At 34.3% G+C, this 20,589-nt stretch overlaps 1 protein-coding gene across 8 annotated transcripts in view; it reads left to right on the top strand.

Annotated features, from left to right (window-relative positions):
• LOC134539463 (uncharacterized) overlaps positions 1-20,589 on the top strand; it is a 58,634-nt gene that overhangs the window by 12,644 nt on the left and 25,401 nt on the right. For 5 of the 8 annotated variants that reach the window (XM_063381519.1, XM_063381516.1, XM_063381515.1 and 2 more), the window contains 4 exons: positions 3,993-4,949; positions 6,224-6,275; positions 15,962-16,015; positions 17,215-17,292. In XM_063381519.1, coding sequence (XP_063237589.1) covers positions 3,993-4,949; positions 6,224-6,275; positions 15,962-16,015; positions 17,215-17,292 — 1,141 coding nt within the window. The remainder of the gene's footprint in view (positions 1-3,992; positions 4,950-6,223; positions 6,276-15,961; positions 16,016-17,214; positions 17,293-20,589) is intronic. The other 3 variants (XM_063381521.1, XM_063381522.1, XM_063381523.1) reach the window with 3 other exon arrangements.

Below are 20,589 nucleotides of genomic sequence, written 5' to 3'. Positions count from 1 at the left end.
TTTGCCCGTTGTGATTTTGTGCTAACTGAAATTTACAGACATTCTATTCAAGACTGGGGCAGTAAAATCAACATTGTGCTAAATGAATTCGCCCAATTTGAAGAAGTGCTAAGTGAGGGATTGGTCTACATTTTTTTTTACATATATAGTTTAGTATTTAAATTAAAACACTTGCATCATGTAAAAGACCTACAGTTTCTAATTATTTAGATCAACCTCATATGTTTCAGTGGACTAGAGGTGAAAATATTTTTTGCATTTATTTTTATAATCTCTACAAATCATTTCAAAATGATAACTTTTAATGGAACAAGTTCTTGGCAAATAATTTGAGGGAAAGTGTATTATTTTGTAGAGTAGCTGCTTCTGGGAAATAATCCACATATTTATCAATAAATCCCCTTCCAACTACTATTTTTTTATGTCGTATTGATTATGCAATATGCTGGTGTGTGTTTTATTGGCTATTATCCAGTATACCTGCAGGGCAGGGATCTAGGATGGGTTTGTGTGATTGGGAGGGGGGAAAAGAATAATCTTTACTTTCATATTTAATTATAATTAGGTTTAATGTATACATCGGGGGTCATTTGAAGTGTATTTAAAACCCGGAATATGTCTACTTAATTACAAATATATGTGCATATAATAAGCCAATAATCACAAATAAAAACAACATTGATTGGTTTCAGAATTCTGCTCAATGAAAAATTTCAGCATTTTTCATGTGAAATAATGAGATGGCTTAAGAACATAGGTAATTTACTGCAATTAAAAATTTCAATGCAAATTTCATTCCAACCTATATAATTTGTGTGTAGCTGAGCTTTTCAAAAAATAAAACCCCAAGAATAGGTTTAAGGATATTACAATGTTTCTCTTATTGGCAAAGTCAACCAGTTTCTTAAGGGGGTATGTTCCGTTCCAGGTCATTTTATATTTACATTTAACCAAGTTAAACTTGTATACTTTCTGAATGGCTGAACTTCAAAAATGAAAATAAATATTCTGTGCATACTTTTTGCATAATTAGCCAGTAAAGTCAGTTTTTAACAATTTTGTGCAGTATGAACAAGGAGAACCGAATGGAATAACTAAAAAAAAATTGTGTTTGAAGGCCATATTTAACATGATATGGTGTAAATTTATTTCAGAAAATTGATTTAATTTTATTTAGCTATTTAAATTATTAAATATTTTGAAGATTTTAAAATGCTAGGTAAATTTAAATAATATTTTCTGAAAAAAATTATACCATATCACATAGTAGCCAGTAAAATTGATTTTTAACCTGAAAAGTTCCAGTTTTATATTAAATTTCATTCTCCATATCCATACTGCACAACTATGTTAAAAATGCAACTTTGCCAGCTAATTATGCAAAAATTGTAGAGTAATCACATTTTATAAGGGGCTTTAATTGAATTTATTTTAGTGATAAATTTTATTTATTTACTGTATTAAATTTATAGTACAAGCCTGCTGAAACTTTTAATGAGTCCTCTGTGGGAACTTCACCATAAATTACGTTTATACTGGATCAGAAAGCGATTTAATTTTATACCCTATATGGTTATTGATAGGGGCAAGTTTTTATGGTTACATTTTTGGGTCAATTTCATTTATAAAACTGGAGATAATGTTTAATTAAGTTCTATTTATATTCCACTTAATTTCATTATATTGCTTGCATTTCAGTGCTTGATGGCATATTAACCTGCATTTTGATGTTATTCGTTGTATTGACTAACATTTTGTGTTATTTCAGTTATGTCAATGCTATGCCAAATCCTGTATTTCAAATGTCTAGCAACTTCTACCTGACCTAGCTCTGTGCTAAACAATCCCCACACATTGCGAAGCAGTCCACTCTGGGTCCATGCGTACTCTGAACTGTTACTGTGGTCCACCCATGGAAATTACTCATCTGAGTTTCCTGGGACTGTCAGAATGCAGACTGGGGAATGCTTATTAAAAATGTACAGCAGAACCTTGTTAAGGTGGATAAATTGCTGTTGGCAAATAGTCCACGTTAAAGAAAATCCACCTTGGCAGGAGATTATGAGGAAAATGCAGAAAACATCATCAAAGTTTTCAATTTCCAGCAACCAACAAATGTTTTTTTTTTTCTTTGACCACATAGAAATTTGATAAGCAGGCAAACTCAGTATCAAAGTTTTTTTTTTTATTATATAGATGTTCGTTAAGTTTCCAAGATCTTACTAGGTAATTATTTTCAATGTGTGGGCTATGTCTGGCTCGAGTCTTGCCAGGGGTGCTTTTTGTAGATTACGCTTGTATTAAAAAATAAAGGAAGGAAAGTTTATTTTGCAAACAAATTTTTAAAATTTGTTTCTTCATTTTGCAGTATCTTTTTTGCACATATTCTGGCCCACATACTGTCCTTATCTCTTGCCATATGCAAGACATGTTAAAGGGCCATTATATTTACACACCCTGGCCCTTTTCTCAAAAATTAGTATTCCTTTGTTGGCTTGGATGTGTGTAGTTTTTTCAAACACTGCAGTATTAGGTTCATGTTAACCTGAGTGTTCGGTGTTTCGTTTCCTAAATTAGCTTTTTGTGCTCCTTATACTTAATTGGTGTTGACTCTGGTAAAAAAATTTTCTATCATAACCTCACAAATGGAATCATGTAGCCTAGACTAACACTGTTAAATTAAAGTGTCTGATATTGATCACAGTGCACAAAAACTAATTTATTGTTCAACAGCAATATTCTTAAAGCCTTGTGAATTGTTTTTATTCCTTCATCAGGTTATCATAATTTGGCATCATTGTTTTCCTTATTGATTTCTTTCAAAAGTAATTTTCAATTTTTTTTTTTCCTATACCAAATTCCAAATTAAATGAATGGCATTTGATTTCAGTTTGCATAAATGCATCCACTTATGCATGTGATCAAATTGCCATTTATTTTTATGTTCATCATTTCTTATATGTTTATAGTAGGATCCTTTGGCTTTATTTTGTTCATGTAATCTCATTGCTTCTCACAGAGTGAATCCTAGATACAATAAAATCCCTTATTTTCTTGCAACATGCCATTGAAAATGGACTTAGTGCTGGCCACGTGTTCAAAGTTTGGCACCACTCTGTTTTTGCTTCCTTTATCGATGAGATTTTCTCTTCTAATGTATCAATTTATCCTAAAGAAGTACTGAATTTAAAAGAATTTTTCACTAAAAAATTGTCCAACTTTTCCATAAGTTACTACAACCCAATCATCATTAATATTAAATGCTTTATTAAGTGTATGTATCACATGTACATTAACTTCGTGGGCTATCCACAATGTTGGATTAGTCTTGGTATTCCCATTAAAACTATGTGCGAGAATAAAGAGTGTTAACTGTTTGTGATAGTTATAAAACCTTGCCCAAGCACAGGTGCTGGCCGGCCATCGTTGGGAAAGATACAGTTGCTGCCGTACACTTATTACTGCATAGCAACTGAATGGATCGTAGTGAAAGCTGTGGTGTTTACTATTAGGCATGTGTTCTTAGTGATAGCTCTTGCTCAAGTTGTGCTGGATTTTAATAGCACAGGTCTTATAATTCAAGTTCCTTGATTGGGTTTACTGCTGTGTTAACATCCTTGACTGGCCGTGATGCTTCATTGTAGTTTTTTCTAGCTGCTGTGCTGTGCTAGTCTGGTACAGTTTGGGCCAATTGAACAGCATAACTTACAGTCTCTTCATTGTGTATGATGTCTCTTCCGAATACTACACATTGTCACCTTGGAACTACTTAAAGCTGCAAAAATAGAATTTAAACTGTCTTAGTGCCACAAGTTACCACCATGTACATAGTCACAAACCTTTTACATAAAACAGTGGGCACAGAATCTGCAGGTAACGCAGAATAGACATGGGTTCAGACTCACATTTATAATAATTATAAAAGTTTGAATTATGTGAGAGTATTTGTTTTGTAGATGATTAAAATAATAATTTTGGTTTGTTGTTTTCAGAGCCCTGCAGACAGCGTAGCAATGCAAACCGTTACTTATACCAACTATGCAGCTCCACCGCAAAATTCATTTAACTTCCCAGATTTTTCAGTCCCACCTCCGAGCATATCTTTTTATCAGCAGTGTAGTATTTCGGTGCCGGCCACCTCGCAGATGCCTTTCGCGCAGTCTTTCCCACCTTTCTCTAACAACGTGCAGGTTCCCTCGTCTAATATGTACGACCCAACATTTCCACCTCCCACTCCTGCGATAACAAGCCACACCACCACATCTCTGATGTGTGTTCCCATTGATTCTCTGAAAGGTCCCCCTCCACCTGCCCCTCCACCTTTACCTGTGAATTCGCCTTTGCCACCATTGCCTGTTGAAACTTCTAAACAAGTAATGCCACCTTTCCCTCCGTTACCTCCGGAAGCAGCTAAACCAGCCCTCCCACCTTTGCCACCATTGCCTCCCGAAGCACCTAGGCCGATCCTCCCGCCTCTGCCTCCTGCACCCGCCAACACATTCAAAATAAGTCTCCCACCTCTGCCGCCAGAACCTGCGGAAGACCTTAAACCAATCCTACCTCCCTTGCCACCGGAACCGGCGGCGAGGGTACCCGTCCTACCGCCCCTGCCGCCGGAACCTGCCGAAGACCGTAAACCGATCCTTCCGCCTTTGCCGCCCGATGCCGTTGACCCACCCGGACAGATATTGCCGCCTCTGCCCCCGGAACCATTCAAAATGCCTGAAACGATCTCTCCACCCCTGCCGCCAAGACCTGTCTCTCCACCTGGAGAGCTGTCCCAGCCATCGTCGATGCAGGAAACCAAACCTGTTGAGCCGTCCGAACCTGCGCCTGGTTCTGGTTCTGGTTCTGGTTCCAGTTGTGCAGACTCCCCACTGCCACGTGGGGAAACTGAACTGAACGAACCTCAACCGACGTCAGCAGAGATAACACAGACAGCATTGCAGGTAGTCAAATATTTTGGTTTCCCAGTTTATAAAAATTTTAAGGTGTTGATTTACTATTGAGAGAGAGAGAGAGAATATTTTTTTATCTTGGTTTCTGTAATTTTGAGAGGAGGGCCAAATTACTTGTGCTAATCAAGGGTACCTAATGGATTTGAAATGTACCATAGCAACATTTATTAATGAATACCAATACTGCAGCCATTTAAATAATATAACTAGGTATCTGGATTGTGTTGGTCAAAATAGTCTCTAATTGTTGTTGATTTTGCATTGTGCAATGGAAAACACCCAACTAAATTTAATTAAAATTTTTTTAGCCAATTTCAAAAGGAACGTTAACAGTCTGCTAAATACCATTTTGTACCATTTTGATTGTAACTATAACTCTTATTAGTCATTATTTTGATTCTCTTTGAAGTGATTTTATTGAATTAGTAGTTCTTAACTATTTCAAAGTTTAAAATTAATAGTTTCATAAAAAAACTTAAAAATAATTTAAAGTTAGAATTGTACTAACTTAGCACTGTTTGCAATAAAATACTCTAATTTTTTATTACATATTTTGGTAAGGTTACACTAGTTTTTCTTTCACTAACACCAGCACTATTTTTTTCTGTTGGAATTTTGACCCTGTAGGCCTATTTTCTTTGGAAAATCCCCCCTCCCCCTTTCCATATTCAAATGGACACTGAAGAGGTTTGAAGGGACCTACAGATGAACTAACCCATACATTATTTCTTCATATTTATAATTACTAGCCTTGTTGTTTGTGTTACATTATCGAAGCCTTGTCTGAACGTTTCTTGATCATAAACCCCTTCCCTTCCATCTCCTTTTCCTCCTTTCACTTATTATGTGGATATTTAATGAAAGAAAATGAGAGTTGAATTGATGTTATAATTTCAATTTTAAAAAAAGGTATTAAAAACTAAAATACACTTTGTTGAAATTTGGTCCTGGCCAGATGTACAAAAACCTATGTGCCCAAATGGTCACCTGATTTGGGATTTGGGGGGGGGGGGGGAAGGGGTCCTCCTCTTTCCCCACTTACCATCAGGTGACAAGGTTACTGAACTATTTTAAGTACTTTTTTTGTATAATTTGGGTGTTCTTTGATTTTTCTCTGCTTCGTTTTTGATCTTGTGTTTATAGTGTTTAATATATTTTGCTAGGTAAAAAAGATAGTACTTAAGAATTGTACAACCCCATTTTTTCCCCCCTCTCAAATTAAGTCTTGTTTATTTGTGAAATATTTCCCTGAAATATGTTTGCAGGTGCGGTCAGATAATGTGCAGAACAATTCAGCTGAAGGAAACTTTGAAGGAGGTTAGTTTTGCATCCTTCTCTTTTGATGAATATTTTAAGTTTCTTATGTATATATATTTTTAAATTTTTATTAAGAAAGCTGAATCATTTTAATAATTGTTAAAGAACCAGAATGCTTGTGTGTTATACTTTGTCAGTGCAAAAGAACAGCTGCCGAAACTATCTCAAAGCATTTTGAGTTTGCGTTGATTATTGCTGTTATCATCATCATCAACATCATCATCCATATCATCATTCATATCATAATCATCAACTGCTTCCAGCCGCAGCCAGGTCAGCATCTTCCTCTGTCCCTTCATCATTCCTCCTCTTTTAGTCCGTTCTATTCTTCTCCTCTCTCCTGCTTCCGTTAATGATCTTCCCACCTCCTCCACATTCTTCCTTGGGTCCTTCATGAGTACTTCAACACTGGACGTCACAAAATTTTAATTTCCAGCTGTCTTTTGCTAACTTGCATTTTTTTGGATAACTCTCTTCGGTTTATAGTCTCACATTAAATGTGAATAGTTGGGAGACTCCTTTTAAATCCCATGGAAATGATCTCTGAAAATGTTGTAGCTTTCTAACTTAAAAATAGAAATGTTCCTGCGAATATTAGAGCTATTTCATATTACATTTGTTCGTGTTTAATTTGGCTTTTGTATACATTGTGACAAGTCACAATCGCGCCCCGCTAAGGCGAAGATCGTTCCTTGCACACACAGAAAACACTTGAATAATATTCCATCTGAATTTGCAGGTAGTAGGGGTAAAGTTCTGTTTCTGATTGTTGATTCTCTTGAAATTATTAATGGCTGTATTCAAATGAAAGAGTTTCGCAAATTTACGTATCATTACACAATTATGTCCAAAAGAAAACAATCACTTTTGCCGATTGCTCCTCAGTTCTGTGCCTTCACGAAATAATGCCCCTAGCTACCTGTTATGTAGCTAGATACCAAATAAACAGGAACTACGTCCCAGTGGACCAATGGATCACTGTACCTGCACTGCATGTTTGGGACCTAATTTCTAAATTAAATGTCCGAAAATTGACAAAAAAAACTAAAGCTTACTGTGATATGGCCTCGGTACCCAGATGTGAAAATGTCCACCTCTATGCACCGATATGTTTTTGTGAGCCGCCAAGCACTCGAACAACAACTAACGAGGCTACGCAACTGTGTACGGCCACGCAGGGAAGTGGCAGTTGCGTGACCTTACCGACCAATAACAACACAGCTCTTACACCCAAGGACACAATAACACCTATAATACATAACCCTCACATTGAGGTATTTCTGCAGAAAACAAAACTTACAAAACACAAAGTCTTCTTTGATTGGCTAGCACCCAAACCCTGGTAATTTTATCGCCTCCAGTGGAAATGAACACCTGCTGATGTTCCCATTCATGAGAATACATATAGAAAGTGAAAGAATGTCCAGTAACTGAAAAAATTAGTGAATGGGCGGGGAGAAACGGGAGCACCCCAAGTTACCTCACTGGTTCACAGCAACGTCTGCCACATTCCCAACTTATGAGGGATTTCGAAGTTTGAATCTTCCCAGATTGACATGCCTTTGCCCCTTTGTTTTATAAGACAGTCTAAGGAAGGCTTTAAAAATGCTATTTTTTTAGATATGTTAATATGTTTTGAAAAATTACTTTCAATGCCACACGTCTTGGTGGGTGAACATATGGTCCGGAGGTGCACCATTGCAGAAAACTAGTGTACTCAATTTTGTAATTTTTATTTTTTTTATTTTTTACTACTTTGTGTTGTGAACTTGTTCAGTGATGAATATGTGTAAGGTAGCTTGAAATGGGTTTTGTACTGTGTGTATATTTTTCTTCATTGCCTCATTTCAAATGATAGTTTTCTTCCTTTTTAAGCCTTTCACTTTTTTCTTCTCTCTCCTGCCTGCTGCTGGCAATGTAGTGAATGGGTGATGATCCCGTCCTATAAAAAAATATCTCTTTAAGCTTGGATTATGGAAGTTGTTTGTCTTGCTATAAGAATTATTATTTCACTGTCTTTGACACTCTCTCATGGTTTCACTTTAACTCAAGTGGCTTTTAGAATCAATTACAGCAGCTTTTATTTCTCTGTGTGCATACCAATGATTGCATGTAATATGGGTGAAATATGTACACTACTTTTTTTGATATTTGTAACATAAGTTAGAACTGAAATTCTGATGACTGGTTGTAAGGTGCCTAAGGGACCTGTTGAAAAAATTATAAATACAACATTTAATTTAATAACTAAGGCGTGTTCCATTAATGTAGCTGTATTTCAAATGTTACTCTATTGTTACACTTCATTTTCTATGGAGTAGGCTAATATTTATGCTTCATGATACACCTGTCTCCAAGGTATACATATCTCTTTGGCGTTACAGAGAAAGTGAGTCAGTGATAAGTACATACAGTAGAACCTCATTTTTTACGTACCCGCGATATACGAATTCCCGCGATTAACGTATTTTTTTACATGCACTGTCAATTTCCCTATACTAATAATGCATTCTTTTCCCGTCTTGTGCAAAAGCATTTCCCACTGTTTACGTAGAATTAGTGCTGTATTTCGTGGCAAACCATCGGAAAATTTAGAGAAAATAAATTCTCAAAATGAATAGCGTGAAGTTTAATTATTAAGCGTTACTGCATGAGTGTATGGTCACCACAGCTTCGTTCGCCATTGTAAACAACTTACTTTTTTTTTTGTGCCACGTGCTATTGTACACCATACGGCCATGAACCAAACGTATGGTGACATAAACATGAAAATTAATAAGTAATTTTCTTAGCGTTCCCCTTTAATCTTAAATGTATTATGCATGAAAATAAAGGTGAAAACTCGCATTTGAAATACACAAAAGAGCGGATTACTGTTCCATTATTAAAATACGTTTTAAGCAACGTACGAGTTTCCTATAAATATGGCGGTTCGTGCATATTTGGCGATGTTCATTTTAACACGTTAGAAACATTCTGAAAAGTCAAATGGCTACAATGAATATCCAAACAATGCAATGGCAATTTAACTTCTATTCCTCAACGTAAACAATTATATTGATGGTGGTAGCTATCGTTTTATAGTATTATTTCTCAAAAAATCTGAAATTAATAAAACTTTAACACGTAATTAAATACAAAGTTAAAAAATCAATTGTGTTACAAAATTTCAGCAAACCAAGTGGCTATATCAAGATGCTTCAACATTCTCATCTCTTACACAAGAACAGCAAATTTCATGTTTAACTTTCGGCAATAATGAAGAACGGAAATATTGGATATATTTATAATTTTATTTATGTGAGATAGTGAAGTTCTAGTTAATATATAAAAACGTAACCGTCTCTGACATATTATTTAGTGTGGTATATATTTTCTTATTGTTTCCCATATAGTGAGATGATAAAAAAAATTTGAACATTTCCCTCATTTTGCATTTTCCCGGTTTTTACATATTTTTTTCCTGGTCCCTTGAAATATGTAAAAATGAGGTTCTACTGTATAACTATATATAGGATATTTCATATTTCATTGCACATTAAGATCATACTAACCAAAAAGGAAAGACCATTCAAAAATCCAATCACATAAATCATACAGAATCTCTTAAGGAAAGATCATTAAAACAGACAGTGACATAAGGGAAGAAAATGGGCATACATAAGGGAAGATCAAGAGCATCTAATCCTCAAAAAATTAAAAAGAATTATCAAATATGCATACGATTATTGATGCTTTAGATAAGTGATATTAACTGGCTAAAGTAATAAAAAGGAGTGTGTACTTATGTACGTGCATTAGAAGTTAGACGTATTTTTGATTTAAGACACTCAACTATTTTGAAATGTAAATGAAAATCCACATGCAGTTTCCCGCTAGAGGCAGGGTCGAAATGGATGGAACGGGGCTGACACTTATGGGAGCCGGCTGCCCTTCCAGAGGGACAGACCTGTAGTTCCGGCCAGCCTGGAGAATACTTGAGTGGGGTGAGATGTGGTATGGAGCAATGACGGAATGAACTGGTGCGGGAAACGGGAGTACCCCGAGAAAATCCACATGCCACGGCAACGTCCGCCACGTTTCCCACTTGCGAATATCCGGGTTTGACCCCGCCGGGAATTGAACCCTGGTCGCCTTGGTGGGAGGCGAGTGTTCTGACCACTTGACCGACCACTTGTTATAAAATTTAAAAATCAATAGCTACTCTGTATTCAATATTAATAATGAAAATAAATCAGTATTCTGAATGTTTATTCTAATTTACTGTGTGTGATAAGTCAGTGAGTGCTATGCTATGCTACGGTACTTAAGTCCACCTCTGCTCCTTCTCATGGGGTATGCCACTGTCCTTTCTTGTGGGTACGCCATTCCATTCTTCGTGGCTTTTACGCTTCGATTAAAAAATAATAAAAAAAACTAAATTTTATTCTGCATGCAAATAATTAATAGAAATAAAATAATGAAAAGGACTGGAGTGATATTACAAATAAGTTTAAATTTAATCAAATTAAAAGAAATTATGATATATGCAGTATTAAATATTAACATAAATCTGATAAATTTAATTATTAAATTTAGTTAAATAATCAAGATAAATTTTAATTATTAATGAAAATCAATACACACACTGAATTTGAATAATAATGTAATAATTTATAATGCAAATTAATAATAATTATGGGACATAACATCACTTATATAAATACACTTAAAAAAATTTATAAGCACATTTTCTATCACTATAATCACAATAAATAAATCTTTTTAGTTATATGGACCATTATTAAATATCATTCACTAAAATAGGTCTATAATTTAAAAGCACATATATATTTTTTTATTTGTATGTAGCCTTTTTTCATCTTATCAATTATTTGTTGCATGCTGCGCGTGCATCATATAAATTCAGTTATTTTTTTCATAATGTGCCTAAAGAAGTGTAACATAACCTCACTGATGTGTAATTTGTATGTAGCCTGTTTTCATTCTGTAAATTTTTTTGCATGCTGCACACGCATCATTAAAATTCACTCATCATTTTTCCATAATGCACTCAAAGAAGTGTAACTTCAAAAAAAATTCATTAAATATTGATTTTAATATTTAATTCCCTACGTAATTTTAATTAGCTGTAAAGTGTAAAGTACCTAAGGCACCCGTTAAAAAATTATGAATATAACAAACATTTTAATTTAATGTGCACAAAATATTTATTAAAATTTCAATTTATTTTAATATATTGCAAGTGCATTAATTGTCTCTGGTGATTCAATAATATTCCTTGCTCTTGATCGTGACACAGCCACATACAGTTGGTCGTGCGATGATATATTGAACAATAAAATATGTATTTCATATTTCATTTCGTAAAAAGGTGATACCAACAAAAAAGGAAAGACCATTAATCTACCTAATGACATTAATAATTCAAACACAGAAAGACATAAGGGAAGATAATGTGGATACATATGGAAAGATAATGGTCATGTATATGTGAAGATAATGGTCAAACACATAATCATTCACACATAGAATGACAAGGGAAGATAATGTGGATACATATGGAAAGATAATGATCATGTATATGTGTAGATAATGGTGAAACACATAATCATTTACACACAGAATATACAAATAAACTAACACACAGAAACATATATTTTAGATAGTTAACTCATCTATGATGTGTAGGAAAATGGCTTAACCTTTAATGGCATAAAGGAAAATGTGTGCGTCATTTGACGAACTTAGTTTATCTTCTCCCGTGGCAAATGAATCACGCTGTAATGCTAAATGAATTAATAAACAATTTTGATATATAATTTTCACTGCAGAAAAATGAATGATATAATTGCTGTGTTAATGTTGTAACTGGAATAATAAAGAAGTCTGACTGTGCTCTTGGATTCTGTACCTAAGGTAAGTAAAGTCAATTTTCCAGGACTTGGTCGTAGAATTTCAGAACCACTGTAGTTTTAGTTTGATCTTGGTTAAATACTTCAAGTTCTTGATCAATTAATAAAAGTTATTAATTTACTGTGTGTTTCTTTACAAATGAGGATAGGGAAAATGAGGAATTGTGTTACATGAAAAAAAGGTTTACAAATTCTCTTAAAAATAAATACAAATACTTGAAAGCATATGAGACCTCAATTAATCTATCGCTAGTGTATAAAACCAAAAATAAAAGTATGATTTCAGAACTGTTTGCAGAAAATTATCTGTGTGCATAGTTTCAATATATCATAAATAGAAGTTGGATATGACCTCACAACTAACATTTTTTTCTGTCATTCAAGTCAGATGATTTTCAAGCAAAATTTTATACTTCTGGTATATAATGAAATAAAGCAGTATCTGAGGCTAGTACCACACATACAGTATGTTTCTAAAGTCTAGTAGGGGTTTTGAAAATGTATTGTGGGAAAACTGTTGAGGAAGCTACACGTCGTTTGAAACAAATTGAAGTAAAACTCTGGAAGGGTTCTTTTTTTGCACCAACTGATGGCATAAGTTGCAGCCCTTATTTGTCTCTTGTCAGTTGCTTGTAAAACTACGACTATTTTAGATTGAGAAAGAAGCAGATGATACCCCAAAGTGCAAGAATGACAGAAATGGTAGTTCCATGCTGAGCATGGGAACTCTAGGACAAATGCATCCTCACAATTGGAAAGAAAGATATAGAGAAGGGATAGCGCCTAGTTGTATGTCTGCAGAACTTTTTTTTTTTTACTCCCCATTTCATTTCTTGTAACTTGTGCTTTGATTTGATGGGCTGATTTTTGGAACTTTTATGCAAAGCAAATTTTTTTACGGCCACGTTATTAGTGCAAGGGATGAAAAATAATAATGTTCTGGATGCACAGAATCAAAAATATTTGTAACATTTTCGCTGCATGGAAAATGTGCAAATATTTAATCAGTCATTTTGTACTATTGGAGAACATAAATCTGTTATGTACATACAGTTCTTAAAATGTTCCTAGAGGTTTATAGAAGTTGCCAAAATATTTCCAGGATAAATAGGTACATTAAACTCCCTATTATCCGCGGGCGGATTATCCGCGGTGCGGATTATCCGCGCATGCTACGAAAAAATACAGCACATATATAAATTTGTATTTTATTACAAGTGAGCAAATTTGAACTCTACTGACGAGTGTATTGTGTGCAGTATACAGTAAAACGTCACAGGCCTTCTCAGAACTCACGCAGTAGGCTGGCATGCGTTGCTATTTTTGTCTCTGTCGCACTTTGTTTCTAGTCATATCGTTGAGCACTTTTATGTTCACATTACTGAAATGTATTGTATGTTAATTATTCAGTAAAATACTACAATTTTAGCATCATTTAAAATTTTTTACTTTTAATTTTAACTTTTACTGTACATAAATGTTTAGATTTTTAAGTTGAAATTAATGTTTCCCATCTTCAACTCTTTTGCGGATTATCCGCGATTTTCACTATCCGCGGTAGCCCTGCCACTTAATTTCGCGGATAATCGGGAGTGTACTGTACTTTGAAATCCACCTACGCCTTTAGGCTATGCCGAAAGGGATTTTTTTTCTTGTGGGGTTATGTCTAAAGCAGAGTGTTGCAAATAATAATTAATGGACTTGATGCCATGATGCCCATATCAAAAATGTGAAATCAAATATTCAAGCAGATGTGCTTCGCAGAACATGGCAAGATTTAGACGTTTTCTGTGCTACCAAAGTGGCTCAAATTGGGGTCTACTGAGCTCGTAATAAAACTTCCAGAGTTTTACTTTGATTAGCTGAAGGCCACATGCAGCTAGCTCAATTAGTTTTCAAGCTACAATTTTTCAAAACCCTAGCTGACTTTAGACACACACACTACTAACTGCAGTCTAGGCAGTTAAAGAGTTTAACTTATTTTACCATTTTTGTAGGTTTTGACATGCACAAAATATACAGACAAGTTTACAGCAGCCAAAGATTTTTCTAGGTACCTACATAATTTAATAGAAATATCAAAAAACATTCTATGACTATTCTTTGTGAATCTAAATGTAGTTCAGTAATTAAAGTAACTATATGGTAAGGATGCTCTGCTGCTTGCAAACATTTACCACTGAGATTTGTTGAGAACATTAGATTAATAAATTTTAATAAACTAGGCTAACAGTGTAGTTAGTGCGCAAGAAAAGAAATGTAACCCTTTTCATTTAGATTTTAAATGCAAACATTCAGATTATAAAATTATCAGGTTGGGGAAGCACTGGAAGTGCAATGAATATTTTTTTTTTCTAAACTTGTCCAATGTTGAACAATTAAAAGTAACTTAACAATAACTTATTGGGTTTTATTCTCTATTTTTATCATGTTTTTTTCTTCTTGCAATTGATAGTTCAACTTGTACAATGAAATGCCCTTTAAGAAAATGTAATAAAATGCTTGGAAAGGAAATATAAATGCCTATTTTGACTTTAAAAGTTTGATACCTGGCCTGAAAATGAATTTTATTTATTAGACTACTGTTGTGTGAAGCAGTATTGCTATGTTGATACTTCTACAGTTAGCCCTCGCGTATATATCTGGCTAGGTAAGGTCAGGCATTCATTACTGATAGTTTGTGTGTAGGTATTCTAAGTATATTCCTAATGCCAAATTATAAAAGCAAAAAAAAAAATCCATGAATAATTTAAACATTAAAACTTGACTCAGGGAAAGGAATTCCATGAGAGACCAATTAGAGATACGGGGTTTTTCTGTGTTGACTCCATTTCTCAGCTTCTAATTTGAAGTCATAATTGTTTTGAGTTTTTTGTACCAGGGTACACCAAATTTAATGACAGATGGGACAGAGGTTTTAGATCTTCTATTAGTTATGCTTAAAAGCATGTTCAGATGTTTCAATTTTCTTGTTTGTGTATAACATGGAAGAAAAAACGTATGCTTTTATGGAGAAATGACTCTGTCTGAAAGTGTAACCAATGCTTTTACAAAATGACATAAAATTCAGATGATGTTTATATCATGTTCTTCATTATATATGCAGAGTGGTTTAAATACTTAATTGTAGGACTGTACAAATACAATATCCGCCTCTTTAACTTTCTTATTTTTCTCCTGGCTTCCTCTTTCTCTTCTTCAAACAGAAACTATTTTGCATGCCCTTTCCCTTATTGTTAAACCAGCAATAGTCTTTACCAGCTGTGTAAATGTTGTGAATTTAAAGTAACTAAATGATGCAGACCTATGGTTTTAGGATTAACATATAACACTGCTTTCATTTCTTTGTGTCACTATTGTAACTACCTTCCAGGGATGGAAATCTAGCAGTAGAAACATTAATTTCTTCAGAAAAGCTTTCCCTGAAGTTCATACTTCATAAATAATTTACTTATTGTACCACTTTTTTTTCTTTCTTCTCACATTCCAAGAACTAATGGAAGATTTGTCAAGAGGTAGTGTTTTACCTCAAGTGTTAATAGAAGTCTTTATCAACTATAGTTTAGGAAAAGATCACAATGCATGCATCCTGCACCTTAAATTCCCGCATGTTTAGGGGTATATGACTTAACCTGGGATGCCCTTAGGTCCCACCCTACTTCACCTTAACTATGCAAACTGAAAATTTGGGCAGGTTAGGGAAAATATTTGTTAGAGGAGGAAAAGTTACTACATTGTTGCTATGTAATATTATTAATTTTTTTTTGCTAGGTTCAGAAATGAACGAAGGTATTCGGACTGTGTCCAGGAAAACATTTATGAAAGGTAAGTTGATTCCACGAGGTCTTTGGAACCTCACTGATGTGAATGAATGTTCCAATCTTTGTGGCATGGTAGATGTGCGTAGTTTTGTTCGCATATTTTTTTACCTATCCCATTGGCTAAGAAGTACCGTAAGTTTAGGAATGACCCAAAATTTTCTAGAGACCCTTTGAATATATATATATATTTATAATGAATATCAAAATTTGTTCCACATGACTTAAACTTTTAATTTTGCTGATTTTTATTTTGTTATGAAATACATAACAGGTTTGCACAAGGATACATACTTATGAGTATATTATGTGTGAAAACATTTCCAGGATCCACCAAGCAGTTAAGTTAACCAAAATAAAAAATAATTTATCATGTGTGGCTGCTTATCTCAGACTGGTATGAGTAGGGTTTACTGTGGTAGTTCCTTTAAGCTTCGAGGTTCAGCTCTTTTAAAATAAATCTCTCGTTAGTATATTTGAAAATATGTAATTCAGAGTTAATTTTGAAGGTATCTTAAGCATGTTACAAATTTTAAAATTAAGGTTTTGGGGAGAAGAGGGGGGTAGGTTTGGCATTGGAGTTTTATGAACCGCAATTACTGGATCGTGTTTTGCGGATTCAGATGCGCCGTGCATACAACTGGGGTGTATTTGAACCTGAAAAGCCATATGTCAATATCCCATACTTATAAATGATCTTGAAGTAAGGAGAGAGAAAAAAAAAATACACTGAGAAAGGCATGCAGCAGTGGGTGTCAAAACCTAATTAGCTTTCCTTTCCATTTGCAAAAGGGTGTTTCCAGGTTAGTTATTTCATTTTATTGTCATTGCTGTTATTTAATGACTATTCCTGCAAATCTATCAAAATATATCTTGCAATTTGTGTTGTTTGGTCTCAAATTTTTACATCTGATATTTATAAAATGTTATTTGTGAGCTGTGAAATTTCACACAAGTGATCATACTTAAGAACACTTGCATGATTTTTCAGCTTTTAGATAGCACTTATAAAATAATGAGGTGACAAAATTTGTGACGAACTTAAAATGTAGGAGAGCTATTTTGGGATATATTTACAGGAATAGCCTTTAAATATAATATAATTGTAGTGACAATAAAATGAAATCAACGTAGAGTTTGAGATTGAACATGAATGTAACTAACTATCAGGAGCATGTAATTTTGTAATAGATATCAACCTTTCAGATGGAGAGACTTCTCAAAACACAAGGAAGGATGCAATTCTTTACACTATGTCTGGTAGCTGTACTGGATTTTGCAAAGGTAAGGAAGTAAGGAAGCTGAGATGCTTGTGAGCAGCTTTATGTCGGTTGAGGAAAGTCTGGATACCTGATTAAGCATGCTTCAGTTTTTCAAGGATTGGAAAGCAACATATGTGAAAACAACATCTCAGTATGAGTGTGCTTTAGGATTGCCAACTACTGATGGAAACTATTTGGAAGGATGTGATTGACCCAACAGGTGCCGGGAGATGGTAAACTGCTTCGTGTTCTAGAAAGTGAAGCTGAAATTATTCAAAATGGATAAGGTGGTGTTTGAAACTTTGAACTTCAGAGTATTGCAGATAAATTGAAAGTGAAATATTTTAACTCTAAAAAGTCAAATACACGTTTTTATTGAACAGAAATTAGAGGATGATTTTTCTCTACTTTTCCTGCAGGTATCACGTGGAGAGATTGGCTCCGTAGGCAGTTTTCGTTGATACCACAATTCCATCTAGAAACTGAAAAGGGGAAAAAAAATTAATCATCAAGAAATTTTATCTAGCAAGGATGAACACAGATGGGTTGAATTCCATTTTTTTTTCTGGCATAGAACTAATTACTTTTGTTATGAACCAGTGAAGCATTTAACAACCTTGCGGTGATTACAGGGTACTACCAGAAACTAGTGTTGTGCGAGATCTCAAACCTAGAGAAAAATTTCGAGAAATATTGCATTCTCGAACAGCGAGCGAGAAAAATAATTTCTCGAAAAAAAAACGAGAATTTTTTTTGGTACCGGTAACAACTCAATTTGGAATGGAAACTAAATTTGATATTTATAGTTGTATTTTTATATATTGAACATTACATACACACTGCCATTATTTTAGTTTAAATGTTTTAAAAATACCAAACGCATCTGCCTGTTTGAACGAAAAATGATTTGGCAGAACACAAAGCAAACATGGTGCAATCATTAAGAGATATTAGACTAGCCGATATTCAACCATCCAAAACCTTTATCAATAACCGAAACTGTGAATAAAAACTGTCATGAAATTCCAATTTATCCTGAAAGAAAAACTGCAGTATTTAATTTTTAAATTACGTAAGCATAATACATAATAAAATACGTTCGAACCGAACCTACAAAATTGGTTTTGTTTACATACACGTTATTACGGTAAAGTTATAAAAAGCATTACCTTTAATTTAGTCATAATATTTTGTTCGGTAATGTTTAATAGCATACTGAAATGTTGATTATTACGGCAAAATACAAAATTTACTTTTTAACGAACAAAAGGGAATGGTGGTCATGCTGCCAGACCGAGTCTGCTTCGCTGTTCCGTTTCTTATTTCATTTCCAATAAAAGACTGTGCAAGTCATGTGATTATTAAATGGACTGGAATGTAAAGGAATGGATTGAACATGCAGAACAATTCACGCCCTTGTATCACGTAAAATTACGTGAATGTGTGTGTTCAAACCCGTTGAAAAGGCAGAATAAATAGTATGTTCATCCCATTTCCTTTTCCACCTTTGTTTCACTCAGTCGTAAGACGTCACGAGTAATGAATCCCGCCAAAGCCTCCCTAGTATCAATTTCTTTGTTTTCATTACAGTACCAGAGTTTCCCGTTTACGCAACCTACTCTGCGGGTATGAATAAATAATGTGACGCCTGTAAAATGTTATTAGGAATATGAGAATAATTTCCTAATACTGCTTTATCTCTAACTGCGGCATAACCAAGTGGAAAAAAAAAGTGTTGCGGGAATAGAACAGTTTAACAGAAGTAAACTTTGTTGTCAAATTAAACTTTGACGGTAAAATGGAAGATGTGGACATATCAGTGTGGCAGTATTACACAAAAAGTGGCGATAAGTCAAAGGGAACCACAATTAACATGTTAGCTACTAGACTTTTACCTAAGTGAGTGAATGTTTATTTATAATTTAGTGTAGGCTTACATAACGTGTGGTGCATGTCAGTTGTGCACAGGCAACTAAATTGTCATTCTATACGATAAACAACAGTTTTATGTACAGAACAATGTATTTTGAAAGTGATGTCTACAGTAAATCTTGATTATTTAAAAATTTCTCGTTTCTCGCGAGAAAAATATTTTCTTTTTCGAAAATTTCTCAAGGCCTAAATCTCATTCTCGCACAACCCTATTAGAAACCCATTTACCTTTCTGAAGAGTGACCATTCTTTATTGTTCCTGATAGCAAGGCATTTCTCATTGGTTAAAGCTATTCATTCAAACAAAATATGAATGATCAAAGGACAGTCTCTGATGAATAACTATAACTGCTGCACATTTAAATTATGTGCGTCTTCAGAGTAACCTTCGACAGAATGAAACAGAATTTCACAATTGTTCGGTAACAGTTTAAAGTTCCCGAAGTCAGAGAAAAAAGAAAACTCAGGGAATTGAAAAGGTGTCTTTTATACCTAGGAAACACAGGGAAATTATCAATACTAAGTACAAAATAGTAGGTATCAACTATTGAATTCAGCTATAAATCCTTAGTTTCGTAAAAACAAATGCCTTAATCATAAATTCATCTCCTGTTAGGAATCCGTATCTGATTTTTACTAACATTAATTAAACACAACGGATAGAAACAAGTGTGTATTAATTTCAAGTAAAATAAAATATCTATAGTCTTTAGCTTAATTAAAATTGATATTATTTATCATTTCAAAAGTTTGATCAAACAAATTTATTAGTTATATCTGTCAGACTGGTAATATGCTGGTTATGTAGTGTTGACTGAAATTATATCAATGCAAACTGTATACTGTGCAGAAAATATTTTAGAGTTAATTTTGCATAATGTGTTTGTCAAAGTGTGTTTTGATAGTCATTTTTATTGTATTATATCCGTTATTTTGCCAGGTCGACAGACGAGGCAGGAAAAAAAAATTTGTTTTGTGGGGCAGGGAAAACTGGGAATCTCAGGGAAATTATCTGAACACCTGTGCAGTTTTCTGATACTCAGTGGTATTTCACTGAAGAGTTGGCTGCATTTTTTTCTCTTGTGAAATTGTACCACTGGAAATAAAGGCCACAATTATTTGGAAATCTCCAAAGAGTAATTTAGAACCTACCAGAATGAGACGATTGAGTATCGCAAGTGGAAGAAAAGTTTGCACTTGTTTGTGAATAGGCAGTTTTTTTATTACATGTTTTTCTCTGATTGGTTATGTAATATTGTTGCTTGGAGGGGGGGGGGTGTGTTTCGGATCGGCGTACGTGTAGACCTTGGGCACCACCGCGTGGATGGCCACATGGACCCGGCTACAGACTCTGCCCCAGGGCCGTGACGTGACCCATGTGGAGCTA

This window comes from Bacillus rossius, chromosome 15 (assembly GCF_032445375.1).
Source record: "Bacillus rossius redtenbacheri isolate Brsri chromosome 15, Brsri_v3, whole genome shotgun sequence".
Classification (NCBI taxonomy): domain Eukaryota; kingdom Metazoa; phylum Arthropoda; class Insecta; order Phasmatodea; family Bacillidae; genus Bacillus; species Bacillus rossius.
Note: the sequence above shows the minus strand (reverse complement) of the source record. Positions and strands in the feature narration are given on the sequence as shown.